Here is a 20,504-nt window from a genome sequence, read left to right as displayed (position 1 = left end):
ACAGGACACAGGGAGACAAGCGGGTGTGCAAACTGTGCCTGTCCTGGGAGTGCAGGTAGGGGGGACATGGGGGGATGGTCGGGGGTGACTGTGACTGAGGGGAGAGGGTCGGAGGAGATGATGGTTCAAGGGGAGATGGTCAGAGGAGATGATGGTTGGAAGTGGGATGGTTGGAGGAGGTGATGGTTGGAGGGGAGATGGTCTGGAGTGAGAGGGTCAGAGGGGAGATGGGTAGAGGTGGAATGGTCAGAAGGGAGATGGTCAGAGGGGAGATAGTTGGAAATGAGAAGGTTGGAGGAGATGATGGTTGGAGGGGAGATGGTCTGAGGAGATGATGGCTGTGATTCAAAGAAACCTCCGCCAATCTGAAAAGCACCTTTATTACGGCTGGGGAATGCAAAGGGGCAGGTGTTCTCCCCCAGAGCACTCCGCCGAGCCGAGAAATAACATAGCCTTTTATACAGTTTGAAAGTAGCAAGCTCAAAATTATCTTTACACACACTCTTTTTGCAGTCTGTCTTATCTAAATAGACATCTAGTTTTACCTCCTATTCTTACCATTATGGAGTAGTTAACGTAAAGTTTTATCACTTCAAACAGTTACAGGTTAATACGCATACACTCCTTTGCAGTTTGTTTTATCTAAATAGGCACTTAGTTTTACCTCCTATTCTTACCATTATAGAGTAGTTACGTAAAGTTTTATCACTTCAAGCAGTTTCAGGTTCCCCACCCCTCTCTACGTGCTAAAAAGCCTTCCCCATTCTCTAAGCTTTTTATCTCAATTGCCCACAGTTCGGTCAGAGACTTTTAAGCAGTTTTACATTTTGCAAAGTCACGCCTTCATAGCTAAATATCTAATATTTTATTTCATTCTCTATTTCAGCTGGGGGTGGTGGGGTGGTTGGAGGGGAGCTGCTCCATGTCCCACAGCCGGCACCTCTCCCGCGCGTGTACCCGCACCCGTGCGGGATCGCACTGTTGGCCACTATACAAACCCGACCATGCCCGATTAATTAATTAATAAATATCGGGGCGATCAACCAGCCATGAGGGAGTTTGGGGGGGGGGGGGGGGGGGCGGCCTCGCGCAGCCGCCGCGCCTGCGCGCTGGGCCCGGGCGGCTCCGCGCCTGCGCGCGGGGAGGCGGGGACGGGACGATGGAGGCGCGCAGGGAGCGCCGGGCCCGCGCCCCGCACCGACCGCCCCGCGCCCGCCACAGCGCCCGGCACAGCGCCCGGCACGGCGCTCAGCACCGCCCGCACCGCCCGCACAGCCCGCACCGCCGCTGAGACACCGCCCGCGGTGAGTCCGGACCGCGCACGCCCACCCGCGCAGGAGCGCGGCCGGGCCGGGGGGAGCGGGGCGCGTCCCTCTGTCCCCTCGGTGCGGGTCCCTCTGTCCCCCCGGTGCGGGTCCTTCTGTCCCCTCGGTGCGGGTCCCTCTGTCCCCCCCGGTGCGGGTCCCTCTGTCCCCCCGGTGTCCGTGGGTCCCCCCGGTGCGGGTCCCTCTGTCCCCCTCGGTGTGGGTCCCTCTGTCCCCCCCGGTGCAATGTGTCCCGGTGCGTGTCCCTCTCTCCCCCTGGTGCGGGTGTGTCCCTCTGTCCCCCCGCTGCTCGCGTGTCCCTTGTGCGTGTCTCTCTTTTCCCCCGGGTGTGTCCCGGTGTCCGTGTGTCCCGGCCATGGGCGTCTGTCCCCCCGGTGCGGGTCCCCAGCCCGTGTCCTGTCCCCACGGTGCCTGTCCTGCCCCGGTGCGTGTCCCTCTGTCCCCGCCGGGGCCGCTCAGATCTCCATCCCACGTGCCCGCATCCCCATCCCGCATCCCCATCCCGCATCCCCATCCCGCATCCCCATCCCGCATCCCCATCCCGCATCCCCATCCCGCATCCCCATCCCGCATCCCCATCCCGCATCCCCATCCCGCATCCCCATCCCGCATCCTCATCCCGCATCCCCATCCCGCATCCCCATCCCGCATCCCCATCCCGCATCCCCATCCCGCATCCCCATCCCGCATCCCCATCCCGCATCCCCATCCCGCATCCTCATCCCGCATCCCTCTCGGGCTCCCCGGGAGCTCCGGCAGACCCAGGAATGTTCCCCACCGGGAACGCCGGGGCGGGACACTTCCCGCGGGGATAACAGCTCATCCCGAAGGGATAACAGCTCATCTCGGAGGAATAACAGCTCATCCCGCAGGGATAACAGCTTCCCGCAGGGATAACAGCTCATCCCGGAGGTGCGGGTCCGGCTCAGAGCCGGGCGGTGGGCTCGGGGGGTTAATGCCGCGCCCGTGGTGCTGTCGGGGGGTGTTTTGGGGTGGAAGGGTTAACAAACGGGCTTGTTTTGCCCGAGTGTCGCACACGTGATGGTCACACCGTCTGGTTTTTGGTAGAAATAGCATTTGGGTGTGTAATCAAAACCCGGGCGGATGAATTGCAGCTGCTGTCAGAGAGGGATTGGGCTTGTTCAGACCCACGAAAATGCGAAGTTCTGAACCAAACCAAGAGGAAGTTTTGGCTGTCTGATACACTTGTTCCTTTTTCTGCGTGTGAGAGGGGGGTTTAGTGCCCTGGGGAAAGAGTCAGAGGCAGGTAAACCTCTCTTGCAGTGCTTCCTTCAGCCAAATATAACATAAAAAAACCTCCACAGAACTAAGCGATCCAGCAGACAGAGCTCTGTAGCAGTGGGGTGAGTGGTAGCAGTTTTGGATAGAATGTTGTCCTCTTTAGTCTTAATACAAGGTACAAAATAAGGGGTTTTGAATACCTGTTCAGAGTCTAGGAAATTAGAAATGCTGCAGCCTTGAAGGTGTGTGAGGATCTGGTGGGGATGGACCTGCACTGACCCTGTAACCAGAGAGGGCAGAGCCTTTGACAGGGAGAGTTTGTTAAGAAATAACAGGTCATTAAAAAATAAAATTAAGTCCCCTGGTGATTTGCAGCCTTATGCTCCTTCTGGGGATGTGATGGCCTTGTGTTCCTCTATATAAAGATGGTTTGATGAAACCTCTTCATGGGAGTGTTAATTCACAGAGGCAGAGAAATGTGAGGTGGGAAACTACAGTAAAACTGCAGTTGGATCCATGTGAGAGGTGATTCACCTGGTTCCTGTGTCACCATCACAGATATTTAATACTAAATGTTGACAGTTCCTCAATTGTCCTTCATTCTGCAATGTTGTTTTCCTTAGTTTTTTTTTTTTCTTAAATTTTTAAAATTCTTGACATGACTTAAAGCAGAGCAACCTTTTCATTGCTTTGTTAACATGTGTTTAAAAGTCTTTGGATCCAGTCCTGGAAGCTGTTCAGTGATAGTTTTGTCCTTATGTCAAGTCTGCTTATTTAATAAAGGTCTTGTGAGGGAACGTTAATTAAACAGTGCACGGTGCAAGCTGTAGTTAAAACAGCCTGAATTGGAAAGTATTACATGGAGGGAGTTCTTAGGCTGTATTTAGTAGGTCTGTGCACCTTCTTACTTCCACTTTTGTGCTAATCTGATTTTCTTTAGTGTCAGCATCTGTCAGATGAGCATAATTCAATCAAAGTCACATGGAAACACTCCTTGCTTATTGCTTATTATATAAATTATTGTTCTCTGCCCTCCCCCCTTAGTCGCCTAACTGGCACAAGCTTTACATTGAGTTTAAATTGTCTCAAAATAGAGGTACATTTTTTCCCCAGTCTTAGTTATGAGGAGTTATGAATGTGTTGAAATGAGGATTTCCCAAGTGCTGGTCACGGGTGACGCTGAGCAATGAGTAACCCACAGCTAAACTTTGATGCCTCTGCAAGTGCAGGATGTTATAAATTATTGATGGTGGCAGTAATTGTACCTGTCTGTGGGGGTGATTGAGCTGCAGCAGGAGCAGAAGTCCTTTTTAATTTGATTAGCTGGTGGTTCTGTCTCATTCAGTAAGGAGCCAGTGCTGGGTCTGAAATTCCAGCTGCATTTTATCGGTGGTTTTGTTGCCTGGAAGTTGGGATGCTGGGAAACAGCACCTGTAAAATCGTGGGGTGTGTCACCCTCTGGGGATTTTTCAGCCAAACATCATCATTCTGTGACTGTTTTCCAAAGCCACAGCCCATTTTAAAGGTTTCAGGGGTGCTCAGTTCCCCTCTGCACAGGACAAAGTGGGAAGTGCATCCAAAGGGATGAAACTTTGAAAAACATCTGCAGGTTTTTAACGAACCAACTTTTTTCCCTGTCTCAGAATCCAGTGCCTTGAGGAATGTGCTGTTCCTCTGGGCTGCTGTCCTTGGATACTATTTGTTTATAGTTTGGTGTTTGTCCATACCCTGAAAGTTGGTTTCTATTTATATTCTGATAAGGCTGGTTCCGTTCACTTCAAGTAATGAGAACTTACATACGAGATTTCTGGAACTTTTGCAGTTATTTCAAGTTTGGGTTTTGGTTTGGTTTTGGTTTGGTTTGTTTCTGCAGAGCTGGGCTTTAACCAGCTGTTTATCTTCTGTTTTTGCTGGTTATTGGTGGAAGTGAAATACTTCACATTTGTCCTTATTTTGTCGTGTTTGTTTTGGACACGTTTTGTCACAAATGAGTTAAGAACTTTCTTCCAACTTGTCCTCCAGCTTGTTTTTCTCTCTTCTCAGCTTGGAGTTAACCTGATTTTTATGAAGAGCTGAGGTTTATTATGGTTATTTCTATTTCATTTTCTGACAGGGGTATTTTTTATGCTCTGTCTTAGAGTATTCTGGTTTTATGTGTCTAATATATGTATCACCTAATGGGAGACTTTATAGTTTTTCCTGAGTCTTCATTCCTTGGCGCATATTTAAAGCTTTCCTTCCTCTTCAGTATCAAAAATAAATTCATTTTATCCCTTGTGTAACTGAAGACATGAATCTGTGCTGGTCTTGAAACAACTTTGTGCTAAGCCTGTTCTAAATCTGGGAACATACTGGTCATTTTTAATTCCAGTGTCTCCTGATTACCTTGAAGAACTTCCCAACTGGGATCCTTCGGGGAAGTGTTTGTCAGTGGGTGTGAACTCGGTGTTTCATGTACCTCCCAGCTCCTCTTGCAGAAGCTTTAATAAAAACCAGTTAAAAAACCACTGTGGGGGCACTGGGAAGACCCCACCTGAAGCACTTCTTGGTGAGTGATGCTGAGCATGGAGCAGGGGCTGCAGAAAGCAGGGAAATCACCCAAACCACGCGGCTCATCTTGGCAGCAGGGGCAGTTCCAGTCACTTTTTGTTGTTAAGCACAACTCCAGTAATTTTTTGGTGTCCAGCACTTGAACTGCTGAGAGAAGAGGGGGGCTGTGTCAGCCGAGCCTGGGGTTAAAGCAGTGATGTGAATTTGAAGGGGAGCCCCTTTAGCTTTGCTAATACCGAGATTTTTTTTTTTTTTTTCTCCCTGTGTTTTTTTCCCCAGGGATCGAATTTCTCTCTGGCTGAGGCTCCTTGGCTTCCAGGATGGAGATGAGTCGGGAGAAGCTGTGTGCCAGCAAGGCTGAGGGCAGCTCAGACTCTGGCTATCACTGCTCAGCCTGTCACGATGACGAGGAGTGGGGCAACACCAGCCGGGGCCGGTCCAAGTCACGAAGTCTGTCGGCTTCACCAGCCCTGGGAAGCACCAAAGAATTCCGGTACAAGCTCCTGCTTCTTCCTCTTCCTGCTAAAATAGATCCATTTAGCTGGATTTTAGTTTTCACTGCTTTTGTATAACCCTAAAACGCACCTCAGGAGGTTGGTTTTCCAAAGCAAGGGCAGGAAGTTGAAGGTGGGGGGTAAACTAAGAAAAACAATATAATAATGTAGTTAATAATAATTAATAAAAGTGGCCTGGCTGTCTAAACAGGTGTCTGAGAGTTCATAGTCTCAAAAAAAAAAAAAAAAAAAGGCACAAATCAACAGCAGAGACACTCCTGCAAATCTTTACAAATGTTCTAGTGCTGCTTTTATTTCCACTAGGCAGAGCTCTAGGGCTGTGTTAAAACCTGTGTGAGTGTTTAGGTTCTGTGTGAGGCAGCACAGTCAGTTTGTGTTTGCAGACACTTCCCCAGCCCTGAGAAAGTTCCAGTTGTTCCTTTGAGCCAAATTTCCACTCTTGCTGCAAGGCCCTTGTCATGTGGACAGTGATGGAACCTCTGATTCCGTGATCTTTGGACCCTCTGCAAATATTGGGCAGTGCTGGGGCAGCAGTGGGTCTACTGTGGTGGAAGGCACAGCAGAACTTCACCTTCCTTGCCCTGTGAGCCTCTCAAGCACGGCCAGAGCCACAGAGGAGTTCCCCAGCCCATGGAATGTCATCCAGAGTTCCTGCTTCGCTGGTAGGAATGTCCCTGGGAGGCAGAGCACGGGTGGGTGAGGCTGCACATCACAGGGTGCAGGGAGGCAAACTGAGAGCCTCAGTCTGCAGAGGCTGCAGGGTTGGGAAAATACACTGTGTGTGGAGTTCAGGGTGTTTAATGCTTCTGGAAGGGGTTTGCTGAGGGCTCTGCTCTGACTGTTCTGTCCTAGCTACGGTGGGGTGTGTGTAGTCAATAAATAAGACTTTAAATCATCCTGTAAAACTGGGGGGCTTCCTCTGCTCCACTTTATGAACATAGACTTCAGTCAACCTGTGTAAAAGGCCATGTGGTCCAAATTTTTGTGTATTATCTTCTGGCTAAATAACTGCTTTTTCAGCCAGGAGAGATCTTCGTGGGCCCCTGTGCATTGTGGTTTGGGTTGGGGTGATTGCTGCTGAGATTTTTTTCTTCATTAAGATGCTCTGCAGTCATTCACTGTCTTCAATTTAGGGCTAAATTGTCACAAGACTGCCAGGAAGTGCTGTCAGGCTTCCTCTGGAGTGCTCAGATGGAGGGAGTTGCCCATCTGCTCTGAACTGACAGGCAGATTTTCCTAAAAGATGTATAATTTCCAGGGCACTGCTGCTCATTCCTAGCAGAGACTGACTACAGATAACTTTAAATTCAGTGCAGGCATTTTATTGAGTAAATAATAAACCCAAGTGAAACCTCAATGAGAAGTTACACCAAGTATTGATTCATTGCTGGAATGTCCTGAAGGTTGGACGTGGATATTTGAGGCCTCATGTGGGATCAGAATTCCAGTTACTGGGAGGGGCCTGGAATTCTTTCAACCTGTGTTGAAAGAAGGCAAAAAATGACAGTTATCTGGGAGAAGCTTGAGTGGGGCAAGAAGTGGGAGGTGATGTTGTGCCAGGGCGTTATTTAACTCTCCTGATTTCAGGTGTAATTGCTCGTGTTGGCACACACGTTAATCCCTCGTTATGTCAGTCCTTGCTCATTTTTCTGCTTTAATGTAGATAAGGTAAACTTTATAAAACACTTAGTAATGCTCTTATCTGACTGGGTTAGTCATGCCTGGCCTTACAGATGGAAAAAAAATTATTTGAGAAACGAATGTAATTTCTGTTTTCACGGTGGGAAGTCGGATCTTGGGCGCTCACATTTTGTTAGACCTGGAACAAGTAAGATGTTGCTGTTATTCCTTAATTATATGTATTTGTAACCTGTGATCTGGTTTTGATTTTTATTAGATTTCTGAGGGTTTTTTTTTTAGCTCTAAGAGTGAGTCACAGGGCTGGCCTGAGCTGCTTTATAACACACACAGTAGAAGGCAGTGCAGTAATGATGGTGGCTGCCAAGCAGTGGGGTAAGTGAATTAAGCACAGGAAAGGCATGTTTCCCCCTTCTTTTTAATGGAATAATTCTGGGAGCACTCACAGAACATTTCAACAGTTCCATGATCAAGTTTTGCTCCCCTTTCCAGATTTGCTGAGGGAAGTGGGAGGGAGGTGAGTTCTGACTCGCTCCAAATAATCCCGTCCTGGAGCCAGGAGTAACCCTGTGTTCTCCTGTCTTCATTTTGAGCATAAATGACACCTCAGAGCTCCTGTTTGTTGGAAGGCAAAGATCACATGAGATAAATAAATAGGGGGAGAAAAAAGCATTTTTTTCAATCTGTTCAAAACTGTAGCCTGGTACTGCAGATATCTCCATGTAGAACTGAAGGATTTGCATTTCATTAATTTATTGAGTGCCAAGATTTAAACAACAAGAAGGTGTTTAAATAACCAGGACATGCATCACTGTGGCAAAAGAGTTTGAAGGACTTGCCTTGGTGTTGGAGATCTCACTGAAAATGCTTGTCAGGGCACACACTGGGAGACCTAATGCATGGACATTTTTGAGATGAAGAGCCCTCACCGAGCCATTTTCCATGCATTTACACCAGGTTTAGTCATTCTAAAGATGTGTGCTTTCAGGTAAGATCTACATCTTAAAGGAAGAGAGGAAAAAAAGTATTGTTGCTGTGCCTGCAGCAGCCAAGCTGGTGCAGACACCTGAAATGTGAGAGTTAATACCTGCAAAATGAAACGGTAACAATAAATGTAGGGTTAAGAAATGCACTTTGCCCTGTATTTCTTAGTGCAGCTGTTCCAGAGAAGTGGTTTTGGTGGCTGTGGAGCCAAATGTGCCCAGATTTCTTTTATTCACTGGTTGTTTGTTTTTTTTGTCCCTTCAGGAGGACGCGCTCCCTGCACGGACCATGCCCAGTGACCACGTTTGGACCAAAGGCCTGTATGCTGCAAAACCCTAAAACCATTATGTAAGTGCTCATTCTGGGGCAAAGAGAAGTTTGCTTGCCCACTCCTCACCCCCCAACCAGCACCGTGTGTGTGTTTTTACCTGATGTTTGGAGGTTTTCGTGTCGCTTCCTTGCCATCCTGGGGCTGCTCTGCCAGACTGGCACGATCTGCAACCCACAGTTTGGGGTCAATAATGGCAACTTTAATCACTGTAAACTCAGGGGAACAAAAATCCTTCAGGACAGCTCGAGGAGAGGGAGAGGAATTGTTCTGTGTGCTGTGGAATCTGAGGAAAGGCTTCTCCCTCCCTCGGTGATGATGTTAGAAAGGGTAGTTTGAGTTTTTTGTATTTGATCTCTGGCACTTTCCCTGTATGAATATTGTTAGGGCAAGCTTACTTTCAGACTGCTGATCAGTGTGAAAGGAAGGGTTGGTGTCTGCTGAGTGGGCAAATAAACATTTTAATTTCGTAGGTTGGGTGGTATCAAGTGTTGCTTTTTACACCATGTGTTATATACTCAGGAAATGGTGTCTTGGTCAAACGAGGAATGTCAGGGTTTGACCAAGGCAGGAGTCCCTGATTTTGGGGTGGGGAGGCCCTGGCACAGGTTGCCCAGAGAAGCTGTGGCTGCCCCATCCCTGGGAGTGTCCAAGGCTGGGTTTGAGCAACCTGGGCTAGTGGAAGGTGTCCCTGCCCATGGGAAGGGAACTGGGTGACCTCTCAGTTCCCCCCAACCCAAACCGTTCTGCGATCCCGTGATTTTTGTCCCTTTAAAAGGTTTTATTTCTTTGCTCTCTCCATGAAGCGTGAGGTATTTAAATCAATATTTACCTGCCCAAACTTTTCCATCAGTAGATAGTGATGTTCCTCAGAACACTGGTGGCACCCAAACCTTTCCATCAGTAGATGGTGATGTTCCTCAGAACACTGGTGGCACCCAAACCTTTCCATCAGTAGATGGTGATGTTCCTCAGAACACTGGTGGCACCCAAACCCTCCCCAGGCAGGTGTGGCTCAGGTGAGGGCACCCTGAGCTTCCTCATTCCTTGTGTGTGGTGTAAAAGGTGCCCTGCAGAGCTGAGTTCAGCTCAAACCCCGCCTGGGCTGTGTTCCCTCACCTGGCTGTGGGGGAGCAGCTCCTCCCAGGGGCTGGCCCAGGACAAGGGATATAAACCAGGGACAGGAGCCCTGGGCTGCAGAGCCTGTGGGTGACACGTGCCAGGGAAAAGCTGCCTGGGCAGGAGAGCTGGGGAGCAAAGGTGCCTGAACTGAGGGACTGTTGGAGGACCAAACTGTAAATTGCCTTTTCTTACCGCACCCGAGGTTTTGTTGGATCTTCTGAAAAACAAGCAAAACCTTTTTTGTTTTGTTTTGTTTTGTTTTTTTTCTCTTGTGTAATCGATAATATTGTTAAACTCCCTTCGCTGGGAGGGATTTTTTAACAGAAAATTGAGTACAGGCAGAAGTCAGTGAAGGTCTTGGTGTCTCTCTCAATATGACCATCAGCACCAGAGCTTGCAAACCTGCTTTCTGAAGGCTGTTACGATGAACTGAATGAAGGCTCAGTGAAAAAAGGATCAGGTGGTTGTGCTCTTTGAGAGAAAGGGGAAGTCAAATACCTACTTTTAAAGCTCTTTTTTGAAATGGGGTTTTCCTGATGAAATCTTGCCTCTGAAGATCCGGAATAAACTGTTTTACAGGGGATTTTTCTGTGAAGCCTCACTGCTTTTTATTGGGACTGATTGCAACACTTCATAGGGAGAAACATTTTTCAGAGAAAAATGTTTTCTTCTGAGGTCACAGTTTATTGATTAAGTGATAAAAGCCTCAGCCCTTGACTTTTTTGGAGCTGTTGCATTTACTTGACTCCTGGAGAGAAACATGAAGATCTTAAAGTGTGTTAGGAGTAACGTTTCATTTAGTAGAACTCCGTGGAATTGGTGAGTACAGCTCAAAGCAAGCAGAGTGGCTTCTGTCTGAATGAAGTTGGAACTGGTTCTGGGCTTATCCAGTGAAATCAGTGCTGCAAACTTCAGTTCTTGTCAGGTTTATTGATATTAGACTCCTGCATTAACTTAGTTTCTACTGTACTTGTATATAGAATATAGGCATTAAAATGAATTTTAAATTTACATTAAGCTGTTTGACTTACAGTGTTCAATGGAGGGGGGGAGGAAATTATGCTGTAGCTTTTTTCTGATCCTCTGATTGAGTGTTTCTCCTTATTTTGAGTGGGCTGAAGAGGGCAGAGCACTGGAACAGGCTGGAGGGGAGCAGGGGAGGTGGCAGTGGAAGGGTTTGATCTGAGAGCTTTTGTGGGGTTGCTGTTCCCATCCCTGTTCCCATCCCTGTTCCCATCCCTGTTCCCATCCCTGTTCCCATCCCTGTTCCCATCCCTGTTCCCATCCCTGTTCCCATCCCTGTTCCCATCCCTGTTCCCATCCCTGTTCCCATCCCTGTTCCCATCCCTGTTCCCATCCCTGTTCCCATCCCTGTTCCCATCCCTGTTCCCATCCCTGTTCCCATCCCTGTTCCCATCCCTGTTCCCATCCCTGTTTGCCCTCGTTGTTCACATGGCAGCAGGGCCAGGAGCTACAGCACTTTAATCCTGGGTTATCTTCAGATATCAAAGCACTCATTGGTTTCAGGAGCATCATTACAATGTGAATTATTGCATTTTCCTGCCTCTCCTTGCAGTGCTGAGGGCTGGGTGTGTTTTTGGCAGGTCAGAGCAGGTCAGGGTGACACTGGGGGGTTTTTGTCCTCCAGGCACATCCAGGATCCAGCCAGCCAGCGGTTGACGTGGAACAAACCCCCCAAGAGTGTCCTTGTGATCAAGAAGATCCGTGATGCCAGTTTGCTGCAGCCTTTCAAGGAGCTTTGTGTGTACCTGACCGAGGTAACGAGATGGAAAATCCAGTTTTACCATAGAAAAAAATTTACATCTAAACCTCTTTGAATTACTGAGTCTGTTTTGGGCAGAATTATAAATATATATGTAATATATAAATATTCACACCCATTGCCACTGGATGTGGTAAAATCTGTTTCAGAGCTCAAGATCAGTGCTGAAGTATTTCAAGCTAAAAACCAAAAAAGTGAAGTAAAAACTTCCTTCTGCAGTCCCAAAATACAGGGAATGGGATATTTAAAAAACTTGAAGACCTGAACAAACAAACACAGCAGTGGTACTGCACCATGTAATCTGTGTTCCAGGCTGTAGTTTAATTTATTAGATGGGTCTGTGCACGCTGCAAAATTCTCGTGAGAATTAGAACCACACATGGAAAAACAACCAAGAAATGCAGAGCACTCCCATAAAATATTATTAGAAATATAAATATGATTTTAAATAATATAACATTATATTATTACATTATAATATTATTTAAATGTTTTAAACTAATGCAAATTGTGGGGAGAGTCAAACGTGTTGGCATTTTAAGACGTTAAATAATGAGCTTATTGTCTCTCTCTCAAGGAGAACAATATGATAGTGTACGTAGAAAAAAAGGTGTTGGAAGACCCTGCCATAGCTAATGATGAGAATTTTGGACCAGTGAAGAAGAAATTTTGCACCTTCAGAGAAGGTATGGAAGTGGTTCCCTGAGGGGGCAGTTCTTGCTTTTTGTCTCGGTTGTTTCTCTGGGTTGGGTTTGTCAAACCAAAGTGTCTTTTGGCAGTGTTTGTTGTTCCATCCCAGCTGTGGGGTTTTTGATGTTTGTGAGGGAATGTTGTGGTGCTGCAGCTTGGAATTTTTTTCCCCTGGTTTTAGTTGGGAAATGAAGAGTGTTGCTACAACTGAACTAATATCTTGTGTTCGATGTTGCTTCCAGATTATGATGATATCTCCAATCAGATAGACTTTATCATTTGCCTGGGAGGAGATGGGACCTTGCTTTATGCTTCTTCACTTTTCCAGGTTGGTCCCTGTGAGAAATAAACCTGTAAACCTTTTCTTTTTGAAGCATTTGAAAGTGGTTTTTCCCCCTTTGCTACCGAATTCAGCATTTGTCCTTTGGTGTTTGTTCCTGTTTCACCTTCTGAAAATGATGTAAAATGTGTTGGTTTTGTTAAGCACAGTTGAAGTTACATTAAATTAATATTAAAGTTACGTTAAATTAATATTAAAAATAAAATTGAAAGTCAAAATATTTAGAGGCAACGAGTTGAAGTGTGAATTGCTTTGATTCAGTGGCTTTAAGATTCTTTTCTTTATTGATAGGGTAGTGTCCCTCCAGTTATGGCTTTTCATCTGGGATCCCTTGGATTTCTTACTCCATTTAATTTTGAGAATTTTCAGTCCCAAGTCACTCAGGTTATAGAAGGTAAATTTAAGGGGACAAGGCTTGGGGTGTTTCTGTTTGTTACATTTTTTTCTGTACCTTTTTCTCAAGATGAATTAAATTTTCTTAACTCATTTGGGTTCTCCCTTAAGATTGAGACTGGGGAAACGTGTGTTAAATTAACAGAAGTATTGCACTGCACTGACCCTTCCAGTGCTGCTGTTCTGTGAAGGAAAATGGCTCAGAAATAACTTTGTGGAGCAAACAAGTCCAAGATGATGCAGAACTCACATTAAATGGCAGCTAAACATAGAAATAGAGTTTAGCTCTGAAGCCTCTGTGCTGGTTCTCTGAGCAGTGCAGTGCTTAAAAACAGAGAAGTCAGGCAAATATAGAATATTTAAGGGATTTTCTGCATTTAACTTGGTTTTGTGTGTGTTCCACCCCCAGGCAATGCAGCCCTGGTTCTCAGGAGCAGGCTCAAGGTGAAGGTGGTGAAGGAGCACAGGGAGAAGCTGACGGTCCAGAACGGGATCGAGGAGAACGGAGTCGTGTCTGCAAACCTGGAGAAAGAAGTGGGCAAGCAAATTATGCAATATCAGGTCAGAGGGCAGAGCAAGCAGAAGAACCAAATGCTGGTTTTGAATTGCTTTGTGCTTGTTTTATTATGGCTCTCCCCTTTTCTTTAGCTGACTCTCGTTAGCCCAGCACTGTGGGGCTGATCTGTGCTGCTCTGACTCAGGGTGGGCACTGAATGAGGGGGATGTGGTGCCCATTTCTGCTGCTGCTGTGCTTTGCTTTGACAATAATTTCACAGAAAGACCTCCAGGATGGAGTCCAACCTTCCTTCTCTTTTGAAAACAGAAGTAGCAGCTCTGAAGTGAGATGCAGCAAAGATTTTTTTAATTTTTTTTTTTTTAATAAATGAAAAGAGAAGCCACTAGTGACCAGCTTCTGGAAATAACTGTTAATCAGCCTGAATTTTTTGGAGGTCTGGAAAACTTGTTTCCCTTTGTCCTTTATTACCTTGCCAGGGCAGCAGTGCCAGGCTGGGGTAACGTTTGGTGTCGTGGCAGGTCCTGAACGAGGTCGTGGTGGATCGTGGTCCTTCCTCCTACCTGTCCAACGTGGATGTGTTTCTGAATGGACACCTGATAACCACGGTGCAGGGAGATGGTGAGTCTGGGGCTCCATCCCTCCCCTCCTCAGCTGGGCACTGGGGTTATTTAACTACAGGATTCCCTCACCTGGAAATGAAATCTGAAGCTTCAGTTCCCCCGTGGCAGCAAAGATGAGTGTGCAGAAATAGGTGTGCTTGTTGATTGGTTAGTGAACAAACTGGGTGTTGTAAGCTTTGTTTTTGGGCTTGTGGAGGCAAGTGGCAGTTTCTTTGGGTGTCACATGTTTGGGCTAAAGGCAAGAAAGAGCTCAGAAAGGATTGGCTTGGACCGTCTGGAATTTGCTGGAGGCAAACAACCTGAGCCCACAACAACCTGAGCCCACAACAACCTGAGCCCACAACAGCCTCAGCCCACAACAACCTGAGCCCACAACAACCTGAGCCCACAACAACCTGAGCCCACAACAACCTGAGCCCACAACAGCCTCAGCTCCCAACAACCTGAGCCCACAACAACCTGAGCCCACAACAACCTGAGCCCACAACAACCTGAGCCCACAACAACCTGAGCCCACAACAACCTGAGCCCACAACAACCTGAGCCCACAACAACCTGAGCCCACAACAACCTGAGCCCACAACAACCTGAGCCCACAACAACCTGAGCCCACAACAACCTGAGCCCACAACAACCTGAGCCCACAACAACCTGAGCCCACAACAGCCTCAGCTCACAACAACCTCAGCTCCCAACAGCCTCAGCTCCCAGGCTGCAGGAGTTAATCTGCAGAGCTCTTACCCTTAAAAAAAGTGAGAGTCACTGTTACAAAACCCTGTAACCTGAGATGCAGAACTTTGTGCAACTCCCCTACAACCGCAGGGCAGGTGGGATTAGGAGGGAGTTTCTCCCTGTGTGTGTGTTCCAGGCTGCAGTTCTGCTGGGAGGGACGAGCTCTCTGCTTGGTTTTCACTTCTGTGTGATTTGTGTCTCCCACTGTGGTGCTGGTGCAGTCCCAAACTTGCTGTTTGTCCCCCCCAGGGGTCATTGTGTCCACCCCCACGGGCAGCACGGCGTATGCAGCTGCAGCAGGAGCCTCCATGATCCACCCCAACGTTCCTGCCATCATGATCACCCCCATCTGCCCACACTCCCTGTCCTTCAGGCCCATCGTGGTTCCTGCTGGGGTGGAACTCAAGGTTGGCTCCTTCGCTCTGATTTCTCTTTGTAAACCAAAAACATCAGATGTAAATATGTTGTGATAAATATATATAAGTGTTGTGGGCAGTCAAGGAACACCCCTGGGAGTGGGACCAAAGCAGGGGGGGTTGGGGAATGCTCTGGGCCTGAAGTGGAGTTCCTTTCTCTCTTTCAGATCATGCTCTCCCCTGATGCCAGGAACACAGCCTGGGTTTCCTTTGATGGAAGGAAGAGGCAGGAAATATGCCATGGAGACAGGTCAAGCCTTTGTTTTGATTGTAGTATCTCTAAGTGTGGAAAATCCTGATCCATGCAGTTCCCTCATTCTCTGACATCTGCTAAAAGAGTGAAGAAACAAACTTTTATAAACCTCTTACAGCACAAACTGCACTAAAAGGGTTTAGTTTCTTTATATCTTCCCATTAAAGCAAGTGAAACGTTCAGACAGGAGCATGTGAACCTTGCAAGCTTGGCAAGGAAGATGGGCATGCCTTTAAAAATAATCTATAAATTTTAACTTCAAGATAAATCTTGGGAGTTCTAGCAGATGTAAATCAGCAGGAGCTGCCTGTAAACAGTGGTGCTGAAAATCTCCACGTGGTTTAAGCTGTGTTAACCTGGGGAATGCTTGTGCTCACTTGCTCCTGCCTTGAGTGAGCAGAACAAGGAGTGTGAGGATCCCTCAGGTGTTATGGGCAGTGTGTGGTGGCTCATCCTCATGGGAGGGGACTTCAGGGGTTTAAGGCAGCTGTGAGGAGGTCACTGGTGCATTTGCCATTCAGGAGGAGTTTTTTCCTCTTGGCCCAGACAAGTTGCCAGGAAGGAAAATGTACAGCTGGCATAACTCCATCCTGAACTGCTGGTGTTTCCTCTGAGGCTGAAACATCTTTAAAGTAGTTCTGTAGAATATAGAAACATCTTTAGAGTAGTTCAGGAGAGCAAGAAGGTTTCAAACATGAGGTTTGGCCCTGTTTTAGTTTCTGGACTCTCAGTGCTGTTGCTTATAGTTAAAACTTGAAACTTAAAGGCCAAGGTGGCCACTTGGGTGTTCCTGTGTCACTGTGGGGTTGATGTGAAGAGCAGCAGAGGGGCTGCAGGGCATCCTGGGCTGTGTTCAGTGTTCTCACAGTGCCAGAAGGTGCCCACAGTGCAGCTGGGAGCCGTTCCCAGCCCTGGCTTTGCTGTGCTGAGCCGAGCCCTAGTCCCGGTCACAGCTGGGCTGGGGGAGCTCTTGTTCTCCCAGGCTGGTGGCTGTGGGGCTGTGTTAGCTCAGGAGTAGCTCTGGTTTTGCCCAGAGTGCTGTTTGCTGCCCTGCCTGATGGCTGTCCTGTGTTGTTATTGCAGTATTAGCATCACTACCTCTTGCTACCCCCTTCCTTCCATCTGCTTCCGAGACCCCGTGAGCGACTGGTTCGAGAGCCTGGCCGAGTGTCTGCACTGGAACGTGAGGAAGAAGCAAAACAACTTTGCTGTGGAGGAAGAAGAATTTTGAGTGTCTGCATCCCCCCAGACCCGTGGGAATGGAGTGTGGCAGTATATCCCCTCTGTCTGCTTGGATTTTGGAGCCTTTGGCTGCCAGCGTGGACCTGCACTGTGGTTGTGGTTTTATATCTGTGAGATCCCCTGGCTGGGAATTGTGTTACTGCTCCCTGTGCAACCAAGGGTAGGGATGGAAGAAATTGGGCTCTGGTTGTTGTAGTCCAGGGTGAATTTCCTTCTGGAAGCTGGATTCTTTCTGATTGAGAGCGACAGCCACATCTGCAGCTTTGATTGTAACCTCTCCCTTACCAAGGGCATGAATGTAGATACACCCCAGGAGAGTGGCATTAAAACAGCCTGGTTTATTCAGTATATTTGTAATTCCGTTGAAGACTGCTACAAATATAAAGGCTCTAAGAAGTTTTCTTTAAAAAAAAAAAAAAAAAAAAAAAGATAATCTCTCCTCTTTGTTAGCTTAAATACATCTGGCCCAGAAAATACTCTTACTCTGAGATGTGACACGCTGAAGAAACACCCCTGGAGGATGTTTTTTATTGACAGATGGAACTAGCACAAAAAAGTATCTATTTTTTCTGTATACATTTCTGTCTCTTGTGCCCATTTGAACAGTGGCTGACCCTTGGCTGTCAGCACTGTGGAAATACCCACAAATATTATTAGTTATTGCAGCTATCTCTGGTTTTGTAGCTGAGCTGCTTTTAGAGCTCTGCAGTTCCTGCTGCTGGGAATCATCCACGTGTTGTGTTTCTCTAATTCTTTTTGTTTGATTCCCTAGAATAGCATTAGAGACCACCATGTTTTTAAAAAAACCAAAAAAAACAGTCCTCCAAGTGTTCAGGAAGAATCTGGACTTCAATTGCCACAACATTGTCTAGTTCCACTATTGTCTTGAGGAAAATATCCTGTAATGCCCTCGACTTCCATGGATATCCCTTCCAGCTCTTGGTGCTGAGTGAAACAGGAGGGGGATACTGCTCTGGTGGCTGGAGAATTGGAGAGGACACATTCCCAGTGGAGTAGCAACGGTGCCTTCAGCGCTCAAGATTATCCTGAGTCTCGTGTTTTTCCTTTTCTAAGATGCTTTCAGAGGTTTCTAACTTCTCTCTGTACATATTTTATCGTCTGTGCTTTTTTCTGAAAGAACAAAAAAAAAACAAAAAAACCCAACGGAAGAACTGGTTGGGGGGGAAAAAAAAATAAAAAAGGGTTTGCCCTGTACTTTACCTGAGAACCAGCAAACCCCAGGATAATGTTTACATTTATGTTCTCTGTGGTGCAGTCTCATGATCATTAATTACCCAAACTTTAGCATTTTTCAGTCTTGCTGCCTCGGCTGGTGAAGGAGTGGGCAGGAGCTGTTGCAGTTTGAGTCTTGCAGTGGAATTGGTTTCCTGGTTGAGGTGGGATTTCCTTGGAAACAGAGCGAGGAGCTCTGGTGAACTTTCCCTGATCGTCTTACGTTGTTTCTGTGGTCCAAAGTGGAGATGGGAAGGGTGTTCATTCCCAGACCCTGCCTGGCCTCTTGTCCTCTGATGGTCTGAATAATGTCTCATCCATTCTGGGTGCTGCCCTAGTCTGAGTTCATTCAATCCAGGTGAGAGCACTTTGCCATAAAAGAGAAGCAAGCTCTTGGTTAACGATTCAAATCACAGTGAAAGTGTGTTGGTAGAAACGAACACTCGGTTTGTAAATGCTGTAAAATAGAATATTGGTCTGATTTGGTCTAAACAGACGGATTTTGTGGTACCTGGGAGAAGACCCAGGTAAGCTTTTGGGATTTCTCTTTCACTTGAATCTGCAGTAATTGCTTTATCACTGTTTTTGAAGCTGCTTACGGGTTTGCTGGGTGGAGTATCCAGTTATTTGATAACTGTTTACTTTTTGAACTGTAGAAGTGTCAGGCTTTTTTGCTTTGAAACTATTTTATTTAAACATGCAATAATTGAGAGAAGGAACAGGGTATGGGGAAATGGCTGGTGAGGTGGAAAAGGAGTGGAGTTCTAGGCACACTAGGAAGTGGGAATCATTTTGCAGAGGCAAGGTGAAATGATTTATGAGCCTTATCTAGTATTTTTTTAAAGATAAAACTATATTCAGCACTTTTTATTTATGCTTTTTATAATAGTAAAGCTATTCTTGACTAAGTGGCCGGACTTTTGATTTTCAGAGTGCACAGGTCATGGAATCTGTAATCAAAGTGTACTGAACTACTTTAGATCTACGTTAGGGGTTGGCTTTTGAATTTATTCTTTCAGTTTATCACCCACTGCAGCTGCACTGCTGGCTCTGAGGCTGCTGCAGTTTTGCTTGGGGAGCACTCCCTGCTGAGGAGGTTTTTGGGTGTCTGCTCAGCCAAGGCAGAGCTGCATCACCCACCCGAGGCAGGGCTGGCTTGGGGCTTGATTTTTCCTTCCAAAATCTGCCTTGATCCCAGTTCTCCCAACTGCTCTGTGTCCAAGCACGGCCCAGGCTGTGCTCAGGCCTCTCAGACTTATCTGAGTGTACAAAGTCCCTGGGCAAGGCTTTTAATCCACGAGCTGTAGTTCCCAAACTGTAATTCCCAAGCAGGAGAGTGAGGCCGAGCAGCAACTGGGGTTTTCATGCCCAGCTGCTGTCACGTGGGTGAATTTTTTGCTCAGAGCTGAACCAGAAAAAAAAAAAAAAAAAAAGCTGTAAATGCACAGTCGGTTTGTTGGCAATAAAACCTCGTTCTGCTGATGTAGCTCATTGGAATTAACTCGTTGAAACTGTACTAAAAAAAAAAATAAATAGGGTTTTGCTGATTAGGAGTTTCTAAAACAAGGGGTCTGTGGGTGTCCCTGTACCCTGCAGATCCTTTCCAGTCTACAAAGGGCCAAAATGGAAGCTGGGAAATGAATTTGGGTTTTTTTTTTAAAAAAAGTTATTATCCTCTAGTAGAAATTGAAGTCATTAACAACTGTGTAGCACGGAATAAAGCAGTGTACTGAATTTTTAAAAGCTGAAAAATCCTGTTACATATTGTTAACGCATTGAGAACTCGTTTTGAATATTGTTGAAAACGAATATTTTTCAATCCTTTCAATAAAATCTTTTTGTAAAGTTGCATTTGTCGAGCAGCACTTTGACTGGGGGAGAATATCAGATTAATAACACACACAGTTAGTTGTTTGGAGAGCAAATGTCCAGGGTGGGCTTTGACACGTTGTCTCATGGAACAGGGGCATCTGTTTTACTAAAAACCACCCAGGGCTTTTCTGAGGGTACCTGTCTGATAACAGTCTGGGCTCAAGAGTTTCAAAAGAAATGCTGGATTTGCTGTGCAAGATGAAACAGATCTTGTGTATGAGTAGCTGGGCTACATTAACTGTGTTTTTCAAGGCCCAGGGATAGAAATACAAGGGCAGTGATGTCAAATAACCTCTGATAATTTGGATAGCAAGATAAAGATTGAAAATGCAATTTAATTGCCTGTTGTGTCCTTGGCTTTGCACATTCTGACCAAGTCCAGACCCTTCCTCCCTGGAACTTGTCACTAATTGTGTTTGAGAGTCCTTTGGTTTCCTCATTAACGTGTCACCCCTTCCAGCAGCTCCTGGACAAGTGTGAGGAGACACCTTGGGCAGGTGATGGAGCTGCTTTGGAGTTCATTTGTTTTACAAGCACTTTAGGAAGGATTTTCCATCTTCTCCTGCCTGGCTGGTGACAAACTCCTGCTGTCCCTGGCCAGAGCAATAACCCCCATTGCTGGGACACTGACACTCAGTATGATATAAAACTATTTATTACTCTATTTATTGCATAAAACACACTTTCTTCACCTAATTTTGGCCAAGTC

At 46.6% G+C, this 20,504-nt stretch overlaps 1 protein-coding gene and 1 long non-coding RNA gene across 9 annotated transcripts; one reads left to right on the top strand and one right to left on the bottom strand.

Moving 5' to 3' along the window:
- On the top strand, positions 1–19,774 carry NADK (NAD kinase). 7 transcript variants are annotated; one of them, XM_051786453.1, is made up of 13 exons: positions 1,136–1,304; positions 4,939–5,115; positions 5,397–5,610; positions 8,519–8,602; positions 11,353–11,482; positions 12,065–12,173; positions 12,420–12,505; positions 12,809–12,911; positions 13,320–13,471; positions 13,946–14,045; positions 15,029–15,186; positions 15,363–15,445; positions 16,532–19,774. In XM_051786453.1, the coding sequence occupies exons 3-13, from the start codon at positions 5,438–5,440 to the stop codon at positions 16,677–16,679; spliced, it is 1,326 nt and encodes a 441-aa protein (XP_051642413.1). In that variant the 5' UTR covers positions 1,136–1,304; positions 4,939–5,115; positions 5,397–5,437; the 3' UTR covers positions 16,680–19,774. The 7 variants fall into 7 exon arrangements, with proteins under 7 accessions (XP_051642414.1, XP_051642413.1, XP_051642412.1 ...); XM_051786454.1 differs by lacking the exons at positions 1,136–1,304; positions 4,939–5,115 and adding an exon at positions 1–55; XM_051786452.1 differs by lacking the exon at positions 4,939–5,115 and having other exon boundaries at positions 1,137–1,304.
- LOC127470686 (uncharacterized) lies at positions 14,243–14,841 on the bottom strand. 2 transcript variants are annotated; one of them, XR_007904374.1, is made up of 3 exons: positions 14,699–14,841; positions 14,427–14,538; positions 14,243–14,378 (listed from the first exon to the last, which is right to left on the bottom strand). It is a non-coding gene; the product is annotated as an uncharacterized LOC127470686 (long non-coding RNA). The 2 variants fall into 2 exon arrangements; XR_007904373.1 differs by having other exon boundaries at positions 14,411–14,522.
- Positions 19,775–20,504: the final 730 nt, after the last annotated feature.

Source organism: Manacus candei, unplaced genomic scaffold, assembly GCF_025592945.1.
Source record: "Manacus candei isolate 608988 ecotype Guabito, Panama unplaced genomic scaffold, ASM2559294v1 h1tg000022l, whole genome shotgun sequence".
In the NCBI taxonomy this organism is placed as follows: domain Eukaryota; kingdom Metazoa; phylum Chordata; class Aves; order Passeriformes; family Pipridae; genus Manacus; species Manacus candei.
The sequence above is the reverse complement of the archived record's forward strand: the minus strand, read 5'-3'. Positions and strand labels throughout refer to the sequence as shown.

Bases quoted from the DNA above. Each gene is read 5' to 3' on its own strand.
- NADK (XM_051786454.1), top strand. From the start codon at position 5,438: ATGGAGATGAGTCGGGAGAAGCTGTGTGCCAGCAAGGCTGAGGGCAGC. The intron at 8,603-11,352 runs GTAAGTGCTCAT...TTTGTCCTCCAG, and splicing joins CAAAACCCTAAAACCATTAT to GCACATCCAGGATCCAGCCA. The intron at 13,472-13,945 runs GTCAGAGGGCAG...GTGTCGTGGCAG, and splicing joins AGCAAATTATGCAATATCAG to GTCCTGAACGAGGTCGTGGT.